The sequence below is a fragment of the Hyla sarda genome, chromosome 2, assembly GCF_029499605.1.
Source record: "Hyla sarda isolate aHylSar1 chromosome 2, aHylSar1.hap1, whole genome shotgun sequence".
Taxonomy (NCBI): Eukaryota; Metazoa; Chordata; class Amphibia; order Anura; family Hylidae; genus Hyla; species Hyla sarda.
Window position 1 is genome coordinate 10,253,580 of NC_079190.1, and position 15,548 is coordinate 10,269,127.

Below are 15,548 nucleotides of genomic sequence, written 5' to 3' on the forward strand. Positions count from 1 at the left end.
CGCTCAGCTGTGTAATGTATTAGAAGAATTCAGGTAGAGAAGACAGGCATGGTCGCACATCTACATTTTGTATTTTGATCTAATTGCTTCTCAGCAATGAGTGGCATTGGGGCTGCTCTGCCAGTGGGTCGTTCCCCCTGTGGGCATTGGTGTTGCGGCGGTGGTGGTCACCGCCCGGCGCTACGCCATTTTATGCTAAGGACCCACTCTAAATAGGTGGCCTTGACGTGGCGAGTGGGCTTGTACCTTTTGATCAAAATGTATAATAACAACCTGTTAGTTTTTGAATTTATGCTGAGAAGCAATTAGATCAAAATACAAAATGTAGATGTGCGACCATGTCTGTCTTCTCTACTTGAATTCACGTGTAACGTATTAGGTTTTTTTTTTTCTTCAAATTTTGGATTCATTTGATTTAGAAAATAATAATAATAATAATTAATTAATAAAGAAAAAAAAAAGAAAAAAAAAAAGAAAACTATATTAAAAAATAAAATGGACTCACGGTCACTGAGCACATCGTAGGCCTCTGCAATCTGCCGGAATCGGTGCGGCGCCGACGGCTCCTTATTTTTTAGGGGATGGTACTTCAAAGCCAACTTCCGGTACCTGAATAACAAAGAGAGAAAAAGAGGGAAAAATGTAATGAGTAATGAGTATACAGGACCCATCCCCATCCTGATGACATCACAGGCGCCAATACTTACCTTTATAACCTATATCAGTAGTCTCCAAACTGTGGACCTCCAGCTGTTGGCTATGTCCGGGTATGCTGGGAGTTGTAGTTTTAAAACAGCTGGAAGTCAAATAATGGCCGCCGGAATCGAAATGTCGTTGATAGATGTTTCTGCCATGTGCACGGAGCAGCAGAATCCAACTGAAAACAGAATGGGATTTCCAGGCGGAGCTTTTCTGAAGGATTTTACTCGGAAATTCCCCAAAAACGCTGCAAAATCTACGGCTCCTTTCACACTGCTGTTAGAAGATAGCGGGAGAAACAATTGTGCTTGACACGTCTTTTTCTCCCCCTACAGTGACCCCCCCCGCCCTACGATGGCCCCGCCATATACGATCATTTCAACATGCGATGGCCTCTCATACGATGCTTTTGTATATCGGGGCCATCGAATAAACGGCTATCCGGCAGCGCAGACTGCTTCAGCTACCACCGGATAGCCGTTTACGGTGCCCCGTGTGGTCCGCTGACGATCACTTACCTGTCCTCGGGGCTCCGGCGCGTCCTCTTCGGGATCCCCTGCATCGTCGACGCTCTCCGTCGTCGTCATCACGTCGCTGCGCACGCCGTCCCGTCATCCAATAGGAGCGGCGTGCGTAGTGATGTGATGGCGGCGATGGAGAGAGAAGATGCTGGGGAAGCAGAGGCCTTGCCGAAGCGTCGGGGACACCCCGGGGACGCGGCGACAGTGATGGAAGGCGACATCCAGGGCAGCGGTGACGGTCCGGAGCGGAGGAGACACGTGAGTACAACCTCCATTACCAGTGGTCTTCAACCTGCGGACCTCCAGATGTTGCAAAACTACAACTCCCAGCATGCCCGGACAGCCAACGGCTGTCCGGGCATGCTGGGTGTTGTAGTTTTGCAACATCTGGAGGTCCGCAGGTTGTAGACCACTGTCCTATACTTTACATTGCACGGATCCCTCAACATACGATGGTTCCAACAAACGATGGTCCATTTGGAACGGATTACCATCGTATATTGAGGGACCGCTGTATCTTCCTGCGGAATAACGAACGTCAGAGAATCCCATTCAAGTGAATGGGATCCTCTTTGCCCGTTATAATTCCCGTTGGGCTCTGTCACACTAATGGCCGTTAAAGGCAGGAAAACAAAAAAAAAAAAGATAGCCTTAAATGGGCACTGCCATTAAAACTAATTTTTGCTATTGCTCTCCTTATGCTAAATAAAAATCTTTCGAATGTACTTTGTTTTAAAAAAAAATTATAATAAAGTTTTCTATGTTTTATTTGTGTATACAAAAAGCTGCCACTAGGTGTCTCCCTACTTGTCCAGAGCACATCCCCCCCCCCTCCCCCCATCTCTAACATAGACTCTTTACTCCTGCTGGGCTGGCAGAAGTAAGAAATCAGGAAATGCAGTCTGGTATGCATACTGGGTGTGTGCAGCCTTATCCAGTCATAGCTCATCTCACACTGAACTGCTCTGGGCTGAGTGTAGCAGAGTGAGGGAGGAAGTTCTCCCCTGTATGGCTTCAGATGATGTTACGCATGCCGGGGAACGCCCCCTTCCCAGTCTGTGAATCTGACTGAGCAGAAAATACAGAGCGATATCAAGGTAGAAAACTAAAAAATAACCAAAATAAAGGCAGGGGGTGGTTTATCGTGATGGGGGCAGGGAACTGGGAGGATTATAAAATGTATCAAGTTAATGAGAGGTTCTCTTTAACGGCCATTTATGGCGGAGCCCAGCGGCAGTGTGAAAGTAGTCTAAGACGATCAGAATCTGGTCATAAATTCTGCGGATTTTCCATAATGGAAATAAAAGCCAAATATTCACAATTAAATGTCGCGGACGTGTTGCGGATTTTCCCTGCTACAGATTACGCCAACTACCGTAAATAATATTTAACCACTCAAGGACTCAGGGCGTACATGTACGCCCTGGTCCTGTTACTGGGGTTTAAAGCGTTCTTACAAGCGGAGCAGACTTCAAACCCGGTGCTATCAGCAGCCAGGACCCGGGGTTAATATGCAGGATAGGGGATAAGTGTCTGATCGCGGGGGGGTCCGAACGCTGCGACCCTCCGCAATCTCCTGCAGGAGGCGTGTCGGCTCCATGTATCTCTATGGGAGAGGTGGAGATGCGGCGTTTGTGCATCCCCACCTCTCACATAGAGCTGTATGGAGGGGGCGTGCAGTGAGGTCGACGACACACGCATAAGCCGTGCCGAGCCGCGTTAATGATGGGTCAATACCCCCCCCCCCCCCCGCACGCGATCAGACCTGCTGATTAAGCCTAAAAAAAGGGGAATCGCCATCCAAAGCCGCAGCCTCGGGATACGCCGCCATTTTCAGTCATGGATGCCACTTCGTCATTGGGGTCTATGGAGAAAATCAGGTAGTATGAGTAAGGTTAGTCTATCTGGCTGAAACGCGTCACTTTTATCCTGTTCTTGTTGGTACCTGAATAAAGAAGTTCATTATAGCACGAAGTCTGCGCTGGATCCTTTTTTTTCTGCTTCCAGTTGTCTTCTGTGCTGGTTTGCACCTGTTCGGGCGCGGACACTGAGCACAATCAGGGGTGAGCTGATGAATAGAGATGAGCAAACTTACAGTAAATTCGATTCGTCACGAACTTCTCGGCTCGGCAGTTGATAACTTTTCCTGCATACATTAGTTTAGCTTTCAGGTGGGCTGGAAAAGGTGGATACAGTCCTAGGAAAGAGTCTCCAGCCCACCGGAGAGCTGAACTAATTTATGCAGGATAAAGTCATCAACTGCCGAGCCGAGAAGTTCGTGACGAATCGAATTTACCGTAAGTTCGCTCATCTCTACTGATGAACTCTATTTCTTTATCTGACAATCTGAGCAGCGCGCCAATGTCCACCTGGATTTGGTTGTCAACTACAACTCCCAGCATTTGTAGGTGTCATTGACGTGATTGAATTAAATTGTTTCGGATTGGTTTCTGTCTGATGATGTCATTAGCGTGGACGATGACCTCATGGTAGGGCTGGGTGGTATGACCAAATGTGTGTATCACGGAATTTTTTGTAACTTTTGGCGGTTCCACGGTATAAAACGGTATTTCCTCCTCCTCCCCTCCCCAAAATAATTATCAGCCCAGCGCTGCGCTGTCCCCATCGGGGTACTACTCACACGTCACCCGCAAGCGCTGCCCTCCTCGTCCTCCTGTTTGTTGCGGCCGCAGGCGCTGACACTCTATACTGTACGCTGTATCCCTATGCCCGGGCTGCAAAAGGTAAACAAAATAAACTAACGCACGTTCCGACGTCGGCCTTACTCTGGGGAGGGAACGTCGTAGAGCTCGGCCGGTGATAGGCTGAGCCCACTGTCATGTAAGGAGCCGGCTTCTTACATGACAGTGCACTCAGCCTATCACTGGCCGAGGCGGAACATCGCTGCGGCCGGTGATAGGCTGACGGCTCTACGACGTTCCCGTCCCCAGGAAACAAGTGAGGTCGGTACCCGACCAACGGGAGGTGAGTTAAAGTTTATTTTGTTTATTTTTTGCAGCCCGGGCGTAGGGATACAGCGTACAGTATAGAGTGTCCGCGCCTGCGGCCGCAACAAACAGGAGGACGAGGAGGGCAGCGCTTGTGGGTGACATGTGAGTATTTACCCCGATGGGGGCAGCGCAGCGCTGGGCTAATAATTAATTGTTGGGGGGGCAGGACAGCGCTGGCGGGTCACATATGATTAGTTCCCCGATGCGGGGACAGGTCAGCGCTGGGCTGATAATTCATTCCCGAGGGGGAGGGGCCAAACCGGTATTGCGGTACGTTTTAAAATTCATATCTTGCAGCACAAAAATTTTGGTATTCGGTATGAACCGGAATATATACCGCCCAGCCCTACCTCATGGAACTGTTGTCAGGATTCCCCAACCCGAGGCTCTCCAGCTGTTGCAGAGCTACTACTCCCAGCATGCCCTGACAGATTTTGGCTATGAGGACATGATAGGAGAAGTAGTATCAACCTGTAGCTATACAGGCTGTTAGGGCATGCTGGGAGTTATAGTCTTGCAACAGCTGGAGGACCTCAGCTTGGACACAGTGGCTGTTCTATAATAACACCCAATATCTACATCAGTGGTCTCCAACCTGCGGACCTCCAGATGTTGCAAAACTACAACTCCCAGCATGCCCGGACAGCCAACGGCTGTCCAGGCATGCTGGGAGTTGTAGTTTTGCAACATCTGGAGGTCCGCAGGTTGGAGACCACTGATCTACATAAAGGGGGAGATTTATCATATATATATATATATATATATATATATATATATATATATATATATATATATAAAAATATGAAAGTTGCTGAGTTGCCCATAGCAACCAATCAGATCACTCCTTTCATTTTGCAGAGGCCTTTTCAAAAGTGAAAGAAGCGATCTGATTGGTTGCTACGGGCAACTGGACAACTTCTCCTCTGGACGGGTTTTACTCTGTCCCAAAGTGCTTCTGTGGGGTCACGTGACCGGCGCGCTGAGCGGCATGTCGTGCTATAATATTATAACTTACGCTTTTTTAATGTCCCCATCCCCGGCGCTATGGGTGATCTCCAGCACCGAGTAGTAATCCTGCCCCATGATGTCTCCGCGATCCCGGTAGCTTCTTTCTCTCCCTCCCTTTCACTTTCATGCGTTGCTAGGGACGCCCCGGCCGCGGCGCACCCTGGGAAAGCTAACACAACAGCGGTTACCATGGTGACTCCCAGCATGCTTTGCTCCCTAGGCCCCTCCTAGCGCGACGTTTCTCAGACTGCAGTTCCAGCAATCCGCCTGAAGATGGCAGCAGCGTCAATGAGGAATTTTACTACTGTACCACCGCCGAATCTTTCATATAGGATGCAATTCCATCATCGGCCTACAGAGGGCAGCAGCGTCAGTGAGAAATTCTACTACTACTGCCACCGAACCAATTCATTTAGATTGCAGTTCCAGCATTAGTCTGAAGACGGCAGCAGCGTCAATTAAAATTATACTACAAGTACCACCACCAATTCAGTTTTGTTTAGATTACAGTTCCACAATCGACCTGAAGATAGCAGCAGCGTCCGCGATTAATTCAATTACTACTACCCCAAAATCTATTTAATTTAAAATGCAGTTCCAGCATCGGTCTGAAGATGGCAGCATCGTCAACGAGGAATTCTACTACTACTAATACTATCACCACCGAACTATTTCATTGAGATTGCAGTTCCACCATCAGCCTGGTGATGGCAGCAGCGTCAATGCGGAATTCTGCTTTTACTACCACCACCGAATCAATTTACTTAGATTGCAGTTCCTGTATCGGCCTGTAGATGCCAGCAGTGTCCACAAGGTATCTACATTTTTAATAATAGAATTGTAAATTCAGCCCGGCGGCCATTTTGTCGAAGACCAAGACTTTTTATTACCGCAGTCTTTGGGGTTCTGTGAACTGTAGTCCCAGCGTGTTTGAATGTCTTTAGTCCTGAACTGAGGATTGACTACAACTCCCGTGGGGCCTTGCGTTGCGGAGCTCAGGTAGGGTATATAGCAGTAGTTCCTGATGTGAGGCAGAGCCCGTCCGCGGAGGATACACCCTGCTGCCCCGGGTTCACGGTAGGAGACCCCTTAATGTTAGTGTATCCTGGACGCGGACATGGCTGGGCGCCCCCCGGGTCCTGCTGCCCGCGGATACCATTCCTTCTCTTACAATCTAATACAGAGGAAACAATGATTTACCCCACTGCGGAGTGAGAATGACCTACAGGGGGCGGGGCCACAGTGTCAGCAAATAGCAGGGAGGGATATCCTGGCATGCTGCGCTCCCATTGGCTAAGCCTATCACAGTGGGCGTGGCTTCCCAGTCATTCTTACGCTTTTTTATTCTATTCCTTATATACTAGACTAAAATTAAAAATAAAATAAACTTTGTGGCAAGAAATAGTTTTTTATTTTATTTTTTAATTTCCACTTTATTATTATTATTTTTTTTTACAAACAATGATATATGCAGTGACAGACAGGTGACGTCTTCTCCTTTCCGTTTTCGTCTCCATTCAGCCCAGACCGCCAGGATGGCTTCTCCCAGACACAACTTATCTCCGCAGAACCTGACAGACAAACGCCTTATACTCTGCATATTTCCCCATAAATAGGGTCCTAAATAATAATAATAATAATCTACCATTTAGTGTTACGCACAGTAAAGTGGGTTGGTGGGGAGGGGTTGGTCCGTTGGGGATGGGTAGGCAATCCTCCCCCCCCGATTGGGTAAGTAGGTGCCCCCAGCATGTAGTTCTCCTCATTAGATGGCCTATCCCCGTGGATAGTTTGCCTCCCAAGTAGGACCCATGTAGATTGTTGGACCCCCCTAAAGGTAGTTTTCCCCTGTAGGCAGCTTTTCCCCTGTATATAGGACCCCACTGTATATAAGACCCCCTGTATATAGGACCCCACTGTATATAAGACCCCCCTGTATGTAGGACCTCACTGTATATAGGATCCCACTGTTTGTGGGACATCTGAATGTAGGACTCCCCTGTATATAGGACCCCACTGTATATAAGACCCCCCTGCATGTAGGACCTCACTGTATAAAGACCTCACTGTATATAATACCCACATGTATGTAGCACCTCACTGTATATAATACCCCATGTATGTAGGACCTCACTATATATAAGCCCCCCCCCCCGTATGTAGGACCTCACTGTATATAGACCTCACTGTATATAATACCCACATGTATGTAGGACCTCACTGTATATAATACCCACATGTATGTAGGACCTCACTGTATATAGACCTCACTGTATATAATACCCACATGTATGTAGGACCTCACTGTATATAATACCCACATGTATGTAGGACCTCACTGTATATAATACCCCCCTGCATGTAGGACCTCACTGTATATAATACCCCCCTGCATGTAGGACCTCACTGTATATAATACCCACATGTATGTAGGACCTCACTGTATATAATACCCCCCTGCATGTAGGACCTCACTGTATATAATACCCCCCTGCATGTAGGACCTCACTGTATATAATACCCACATGTATGTAGGGCCTCACTGTATATAATACCCACATGTATGTAGGGCCTCACTGTATATAATACCCACATGTATGTAGGGCCTCACTGTATATAATACCCCCCTGCATGTAGGACCTCACTGTATATAGACTTCACTGTATATAATACCCACATGTATGTAGGACCTCACTGTATATAATACCCACATGTATGTAGGACCTCACTGTATATAATACCCCCCTGCATGTAGGACCTCACTGTATATAGACCTCACTGTATATAATACCCACATGTATGTAGGACCTCACTGTATATAATACCCCCATGTATGTAGGACCTCACTGTATATAGGATCCCAATGTATATAGGACCTTACTGTATATAAGACCACCCTGTATGTAGGACCCTGCTCTATATTTGACCCCACTGTATATATGACCACCCTATATTTAGGATCCCACTGTATGTAGGACCCCCTGTATATGGGATTCCATTTTCTGGAGTTTTCCCCCTGTAGGTCGGACCCCCTTGAAAACTAATACCTCGACCCCCCGGCAGTCACCGCCGACTTTTCCTGCTGCTTCTACGCCGCAGATAGCTTAATCCTTGGGCCACTAGAGGCCGGGATCTTCTCTACCAACAGGACACGTGTAATGATGTCACTTGTGCGCGCCCCTGACGTTCCCGGCCTCTAGTGACTGCAGGCAGCTTCATGCCTGCAGCCTAGAGACGGCACAGCTAGGACACCTGTGGTGGTGGTGAGCCGCGGCTTCCCATTGGTTAACAACTGTCATGGACTGTTGTCTGTGTATATGCCCCGCCCTCTTCATTATTTCTGTTTACAATTTTTTTACCCCGCAGCCACTGCCGACCGACAGACATGGAGATCGCCTTCATGGATCACGTCCGTCGATCGCTGATGATCGACAGCAACAAGGACGCCATCATAGACAAACTGCTAAGCCTGACCCTGGAGATCATCTGCCTGCTGACCGGAGAGGTGAGGAGACTCCGCCCCCTAGACTTTGCCATGTGTGTCATGTGATCACAACAGGCTCTGCTGACTGCCTAAGAGGAATCACATAGGGGGAGGGGCCTATAAGAGGAATCACATAGGGGGTGGGGTCTATAGGAGGGATCACATCAGGGGAGGGGCCTATTAGAGGGATCACTTCGGGGGAGGGTCTTATAAAAGGAATGTTATTATGAAGGGGCCTATAAGAGGGATTACATAGGGGGAGGGGCCTATAATTTCCAGGCCGTTGAATGCAAAGTTATTCGGCCATCTTTATTAACCCTTTTCTCCTTTCTTTGTAACAATTTTTCTCTGCCTTTAGGATTATGTCGTGGTGAGAAAATCAGGAGATCCCCACACTGCAGAGAAGAGGGCATGTCGGGGGTCAGAGGTGCGCAGCGAGGCCCGGGGTCTGGTAACCATGGCATCAACTCCCACTACTGTAACAGAGGAGAATCCTGCCAGGAGGATCGCAGGATCCGCCAAGAATCCACACAGAGATGCTGAGAAGGTGAAGGTTGTGCCATTAGTATGCTTTATATCAGTGGTCTCCAAAGCTTGGACCTACAGCTGGTGCAAAACTACAACCCCCAGCATGCCCGGACAGCCAACGGCTGTCCGGGCATGCTGGGTGTTGTAGTTTTGTAACAGCTGGAGACCAGTGACTTGTGTCACGCCTATTGGGTACCCAATCTGCAAAAACATAGCATTGACCACTATAAGCAATTTAATGGTTGCTTATAAAAGTCCCCTAAAAAGTTCTAAAAATAATAACGATTTGATAATAATACAATAGTAAAATTCTAAAATATAACAAATTTAAAAATAATAATAATAATAAAGTTATAAATAAATAACATTAAATTAAAAATAAATGCATCAATAAATAAATTACTTATTTAAAATAATAATAAAAGTAATATTATTATTATTTTATATAATTTATTTCTTTATGCATTTATTTATAATTTAATGTTACTTATTTAGATATTTTTTATCACTATTATTATTATTATTTTTACATTTATTTTTAAATTTTACTATTGTATTATTATCAAATTATATTATTATTAATAATAAATACTAATAATTTGATAATAATATAATAGTAAAATTAAAAAATATAACCAATTTAAAAATAATAATAAAGTTATAAATAAATAATAACATTAAATTAAAAATAAATGCATCAATAAATTACTTATTTAAAATAATAATAAAAGTTATTATAATTATTTTATATAGTTTATTTCTTTATTTCTTTATGCATTTATTTTTAATTTAATGTAACTTATTTAGATCTTTATTATTATTATTTAAAAACTTTACTATTGTATTATTATGGAATGATATTATTATTATTAATAAGTAATAATAATTTGCTAATAATACAATAGTAAAATGTAAAAATATAACACATTTAAAAATAATAAATAATAAAGTTATAAATAAATAACATTAAAAATAAATGCATAAATAAATTACTTATTTGAAATGATAATAATAAAAGTAATATTATAATTATTTTATATAATTTATTTCCTTATGCATTTATTTTTAATTTAATGTTACTTATTTTGATCTTTATTATTACTATTATTATTATTATTTTTACATTTATTTTTAAATTTTACTATTGTATTATTATCAAATTATATTATTATTAATAATAAATACTAATAATTTGATAATAATATAATAGTAAAATTAAAAAATATAACCAATTTAAAAATAATAATAATAAAGTTATAAATAAATAATAACATTAAATTAAAAATAAATGCATCAATAAATTACGTATTTAAAATAATAATAAAAGTTATTATAATTATTTTATATAATTTATTTCTTTATTTCTTTATGCATTTATTTTTAATTTAATGTTACTTATTTAGATCTTTATTATTATTATTATTTAAAAACTTTACTATTGTATTATTATGGAATGATATTATTATTATTAATAAGTAATAATAATTTGCTAATAATACAATAGTAAAATGTAAAAATATAACACATTTAAAAATAATAAATAATAAAGTTATAAATAAATAACATTAAAAATAAATGCATAAATAAATTACTTATTTGAAATGATAATAATAAAAGTAATATTATAATTATTTTATATAATTTATTTCCTTATGCATTTATTTTTAATTTAATGTTACTTATTTTGATCTTTATTATTACTATTATTATTTTTACATTTATTTTAAAATGTTACTATTGTATTATCAAATTATATTATTATTCTTAATAATAATAATAATAAAAAATAATAATAGTTTGATAATAATACAATAGTTAAATGTAAAAATATAACACATTTAAAAATAATAATAAAGTTATAAATAAATAACATTAAATTAAAAATAAATGCATAAATAAATACATTTAATTAATTAATTAATTAATTAATTAAATAAATAAATAATAATAACAATAGTAAAATAAAAATTTAAAGGGGTACTCCTCTGGAATTTTTTTTTTAAATCAGCTGGTGCCAAAAAGTTAAAGGGGTATTCCAGGAAAAAACTTTTTTTTACATATATCAACTGGCTCCAGAAAGTTAAACAGATTTGTAAATTACTTCTATTAAAAAATCTTAATCCGTTCAGTACTTATGAGCTTCTGAAGTTAAGGTTGTTCTTTTCTGTCCAAATCCTCTCTGATGACACGTGTCTCGTGAAATGGCCAGTTTAGAAGAGGTTTGCTATGGGGATTTGCTTCTAAACTGGGCGTTTCCCAAGACAGGTGTCATCAGAGAGGATTTAGACAGAAAAGAACAACCTTAACTTCAGAAGCTCATAAGTACTGAAAGGATTAAGATTTTTTTTATAGAAGTAATTTACAAATCTGTTTAACTTTCTGGAGCCAGTTGATATATATATATATAAAAAAGTTTTTTCCTGGAATACCCCTTTAAGGTAGTACAATGATACAAAAGCTATGCAGCTATGTAAATATTGGTATCACTGTAATCGTATGGACCCACAGAAAAAAGAAAACATGTCCGTTTTACCATAAAGTGCGCTGCGTAAAAGAAAATCCCTCAGAAGTTGCAAACCTGCATTCGTTTTTTTTAACTTCCCCCACAAATAATATATATATATATATATATATATATATATATATATATTTATTTTTATTATTATATATATTTTTTTCTGTACACTTTATGGTAAACTGAGTGCTGCCATTACAAAGTACAATGCGTCCTGCAAAAAACAAGCCTCATATAGGTTTAGTGTTTAGCTTACTGTATACAAATAGTAACAAACCCTCAGCTGTGAGAAGTATTGGGTCTGTCTGGGTATTCTGTATCTTGTTGTTCATTATTTGCTGTATATTTGAACAGTGTGTCTCCAGCTGTTGCAAAACTACAGCTCCCAGCATGCCCGGACAGCCTCCGGCTGTCCGGGCATGCTGGGAGTTGTAGTTTTGCAACAGCTGGAGACACGTTGTTTGAAAAACACTGCTGTATATAGATGTCAGGTGCATATATCCTGTCCTCCCGCACTGTAGCTTCCCATAAAGTCTGAGGATGTCCAGATCTCTACGTGGGACGCTGTGGCGGTCGGTGGTCCGGAGCCGTTCCGCTCCGCCGGTAAGTACACATTCTTTTTGCATTGTATTATATGGCAGAAATTGTTCAGGTGGGATATCCCCACTCCCATGTCATGCACACTCCCCACCACTAGTCCTACAGCACCATCTGTTTTACTCCAGCACAGCTGCATTGATACGTTTCATGTAACTGGGTCATGTGATGACCAGTATGACTCACAGAAAATCACAGTGTTTAATCTGTCAGAGAAAGTAAAAGTCAGTCCTGGGTCAGTCCTGGGTCAGCTGACTGTGGACTACAGGATTACATCATCACCTATGAGATCCCTCCTGCTAGCTCTTAGACACTCTCTCCTCCTAGCTCTATCTGTATACTGCTGCCTCTAGGATCAGGATATATAGTAGTTATACACCTTCCCTCTAGCTCTATCTGTATACTGCTGCTATCTCTATGGGATCAGGATATATAGTAGTTATACACCTCCCCTCCTAGCTCTATCTGTATACTGCTGCCTCTAGGATAAGGATATATAGTAGTTATACACCTCCCCTCCAGCTCTATCTGTCTACTGCTGCTATCTCTGTGGGATCAGGTTATAAAGTAGTTATACACCACCACCTCCAGCTCTATCTGTATACTACTGCTATATCTATGGGATCAGTATATATGGTAGTTATACACCTCCCCTCCAGCTCTTTCTGTATACTGCTGCTACATCTATGGGATCAGTATATATGGTAGTTATACACCTCCCCTCCAGCTCTTTCTGTATACTGCTTCTATCTCTATGGGATCAGTATATATAGTAGTTATGCATCTCCCCCTCCAGCTCTATCTGTATACTGCTGCTATCTCTATGGGATCAGGATATATAGTAGTTATACACCTCCCCTCCAGCTCTATCTGTATACTGCTGCTGCTATCTTTATGGAATCAGGATATATAGTAGTTATACACCTCCCCTCCAGCTTTATCTGTATACTGCTGCTATCTCTATGGGATCAGGATATATAGTAGTTATACACATCCCCTCCAGCTCTATCTGTATACTGCTGCTATCTCTGTGGGATCAGGATATATAGTAGTTATACATATTCCATTCAGCTCTATCTGTATACTGCTGCTATCTCTGTGGGGGTCAGGATATATAGTAGTTTTACACCCCCCTCCCTCCAGCTCTATCTGTATACTGCTGCTTTCTCTGTGGGATCAGGACATATAGTATGCCGTGATTTTTCTAAAATTGCTGCAAAAATGTATCAATTTTACAGCAATTATGCCAATCACAGTAAAAATATGTCTTTTAGAAAATTGCAGCAAAAACAGCCCAAATGCAGTAAACTTCAATGTGTAAAACAACTTCAAACAACTTCAATAGTGACTATAGGTCAATTCACTTTCTCCTCATGGCAATATTTCTCTACAAAACGCACTTTGGATAGGAACATGCATGAAAACTGCACATAATGTGAACTGACCCCCAACCCACTTATGAGTCTAATCAGTTTAGATAACTAACTAGTTATCTAATTAGGTTGCTGGTGCTGGAAGTCACCCACCTTCAGCACCAGCAACCTAATTAGATAACTAGGTGCAGTGATCAAACTCCACCCTCTCTCTCTCTCTCTCTGCAAAGCCAGAGGATTCATGGGAAATGTAGGCAGCATTAGTAAATCATTTCAGTTATGAAGCTGCAATTAGTATGGCAGAAAACTCACGCCTGCCACATCAGCTAAAACAGGTAAGCACAAGGTGTACACAAGAACCTCTACATTTTTCTCTAATTGTAGCCTATGATGCATTATTTTGTATGAATAATGTAGAAATAAAATTGTTCATTGTCCCGAGGAGATTCTGCGCCAGTTCACCAGAGGATTTTGGAGCGGGGTGTCAGAGGTCACCAGGACTCTACAGACCCTAAGGCAGATTATATATCAGGTCAGTGGTCAGATCTGCTATACAGCGATGGTGGCGGCTTCCCTTGGGTATTGATAACCAGTATCCGTATCACTTCATCTCTGCAGCTCGTATTACCATAGGAAGCCCCTCCAGGAAGTGTCGGACCCCTGTGTGTTCTCAGGACTGTAGCACCCAGGAGCCCCAGGTACGATATGGGGGGGCAGACCGATATGGTGGAATTTATCTATTCATCTAGACCAGTGGTCTCCAAACTGCAGACCTCCAGATGTTGAAAAACTACAACTCCCAGCATGCCCGGACAGCCAACGGCTGTCCGGGCATGCTGGGAGTTGTAGTTTTGCAACATCTGGCTTGGTATAGTAATATCATTATAAAGTATCTGTTTGCATATAGCAGGCCGTGCCGCCGGAGGATGGGAGGTTTCACCAGCAGTGCAAGGAGGAGGAAGATGCGGCCATTCCTGATGACATTGGGTCAGGTGAGGTTGGAGAGTGACCACTTGGCCTATTTCTGTAGGATCAGGATATATAGTAGTTCTACACCTCCCCTCCAGCTCTATCTGTATACTGCTGCTATCTCTATGGGATCAGGATATATAGTAGTTCTACACTTCCCTTCCAGCTCTAGCTGTATACTGCTGCTATCTCTATGGGATCAGGACATATAGTAGTTATACACCTCCCCCCCAGCTCTATCTGTATACTGCTGCTATCTCTATGGGATCAGTATATATAGTAGTTATACACCTCCCCCTCCAGCTCTATCTGTATACTGCTCCTATCTCTATGGGATCAGGATATATAGTAGTTATACACATCCCCTCCAGCTCTATCTGTATACTGCTGCTATCTCTGTGGGATCAGGATATATAGTAGTTATACATATTCCATTCAGCTCTATCTGTATACTGCTGCTATCTCTGTGGGGGTCAGGATATATAGTAGTTTTACACCCCCCTCCCTCCAGCTCTATCTGTATACTGCTGCTTTCTCTGTGGGATCAGGACATATAGTATGCCGTGATTTTTCTAAAATTGCTGCAAAAATGTATCAATTTTACAGCAATTATGCCAATCACAGTAAAAATATGTCTTTTAGAAAATTGCAGCAAAAACAGCCCAAATGCAGTAAACTTAAATGTGTAAAACAACTTCAAACAACTTCAATAGTGACTATAGGTCAATTCACTTTCTCCTCATGGCAATATTTCTCTAAAAAACGCACTTTGGATAGGAACATGCATGAAAACTGCACATTATGTGAACTGACCCCCAACCCACTTATGAGTCTAATCAGTTT

At 41.9% G+C, this 15,548-nt stretch overlaps 2 protein-coding genes across 6 annotated transcripts in view; one reads left to right on the forward strand and one right to left on the reverse strand.

The window, feature by feature from the left end:
* The window catches only part of DNAJB13 (DnaJ heat shock protein family (Hsp40) member B13), a 30,583-nt gene extending 25,162 nt beyond the window's left edge, over positions 1-5,421 (reverse strand). For both annotated transcript variants that reach the window (XM_056561130.1, XM_056561129.1), the window contains exons 1-2: positions 5,247-5,421; positions 506-609 (exon numbers count right to left, since the gene is read on the reverse strand). In XM_056561130.1, coding sequence (XP_056417105.1) covers positions 506-609; positions 5,247-5,314 — 172 coding nt within the window. In that variant the 5' untranslated portion in view covers positions 5,315-5,421. The remainder of the gene's footprint in view (positions 1-505; positions 610-5,246) is intronic.
* Positions 5,422-5,427: 6 nt separating this feature from the next.
* Positions 5,428-14,867, forward strand: LOC130358218 (uncharacterized). 4 transcript variants are annotated; one of them, XM_056561133.1, is made up of 7 exons: positions 5,428-6,316; positions 8,606-8,744; positions 9,082-9,270; positions 12,288-12,369; positions 14,182-14,268; positions 14,355-14,434; positions 14,644-14,867. In XM_056561133.1, the coding sequence occupies exons 2-7, from the start codon at positions 8,625-8,627 to the stop codon at positions 14,743-14,745; spliced, it is 660 nt and encodes a 219-aa protein (XP_056417108.1). In that variant the 5' UTR covers positions 5,428-6,316; positions 8,606-8,624; the 3' UTR covers positions 14,746-14,867. The 4 variants fall into 4 exon arrangements, with proteins under 4 accessions (XP_056417108.1, XP_056417109.1, XP_056417106.1 ...); XM_056561134.1 differs by having other exon boundaries at positions 5,428-6,238; XM_056561131.1 differs by having other exon boundaries at positions 5,428-6,053.
* The last annotated feature ends 681 nt before the right edge of the window (positions 14,868-15,548 follow it).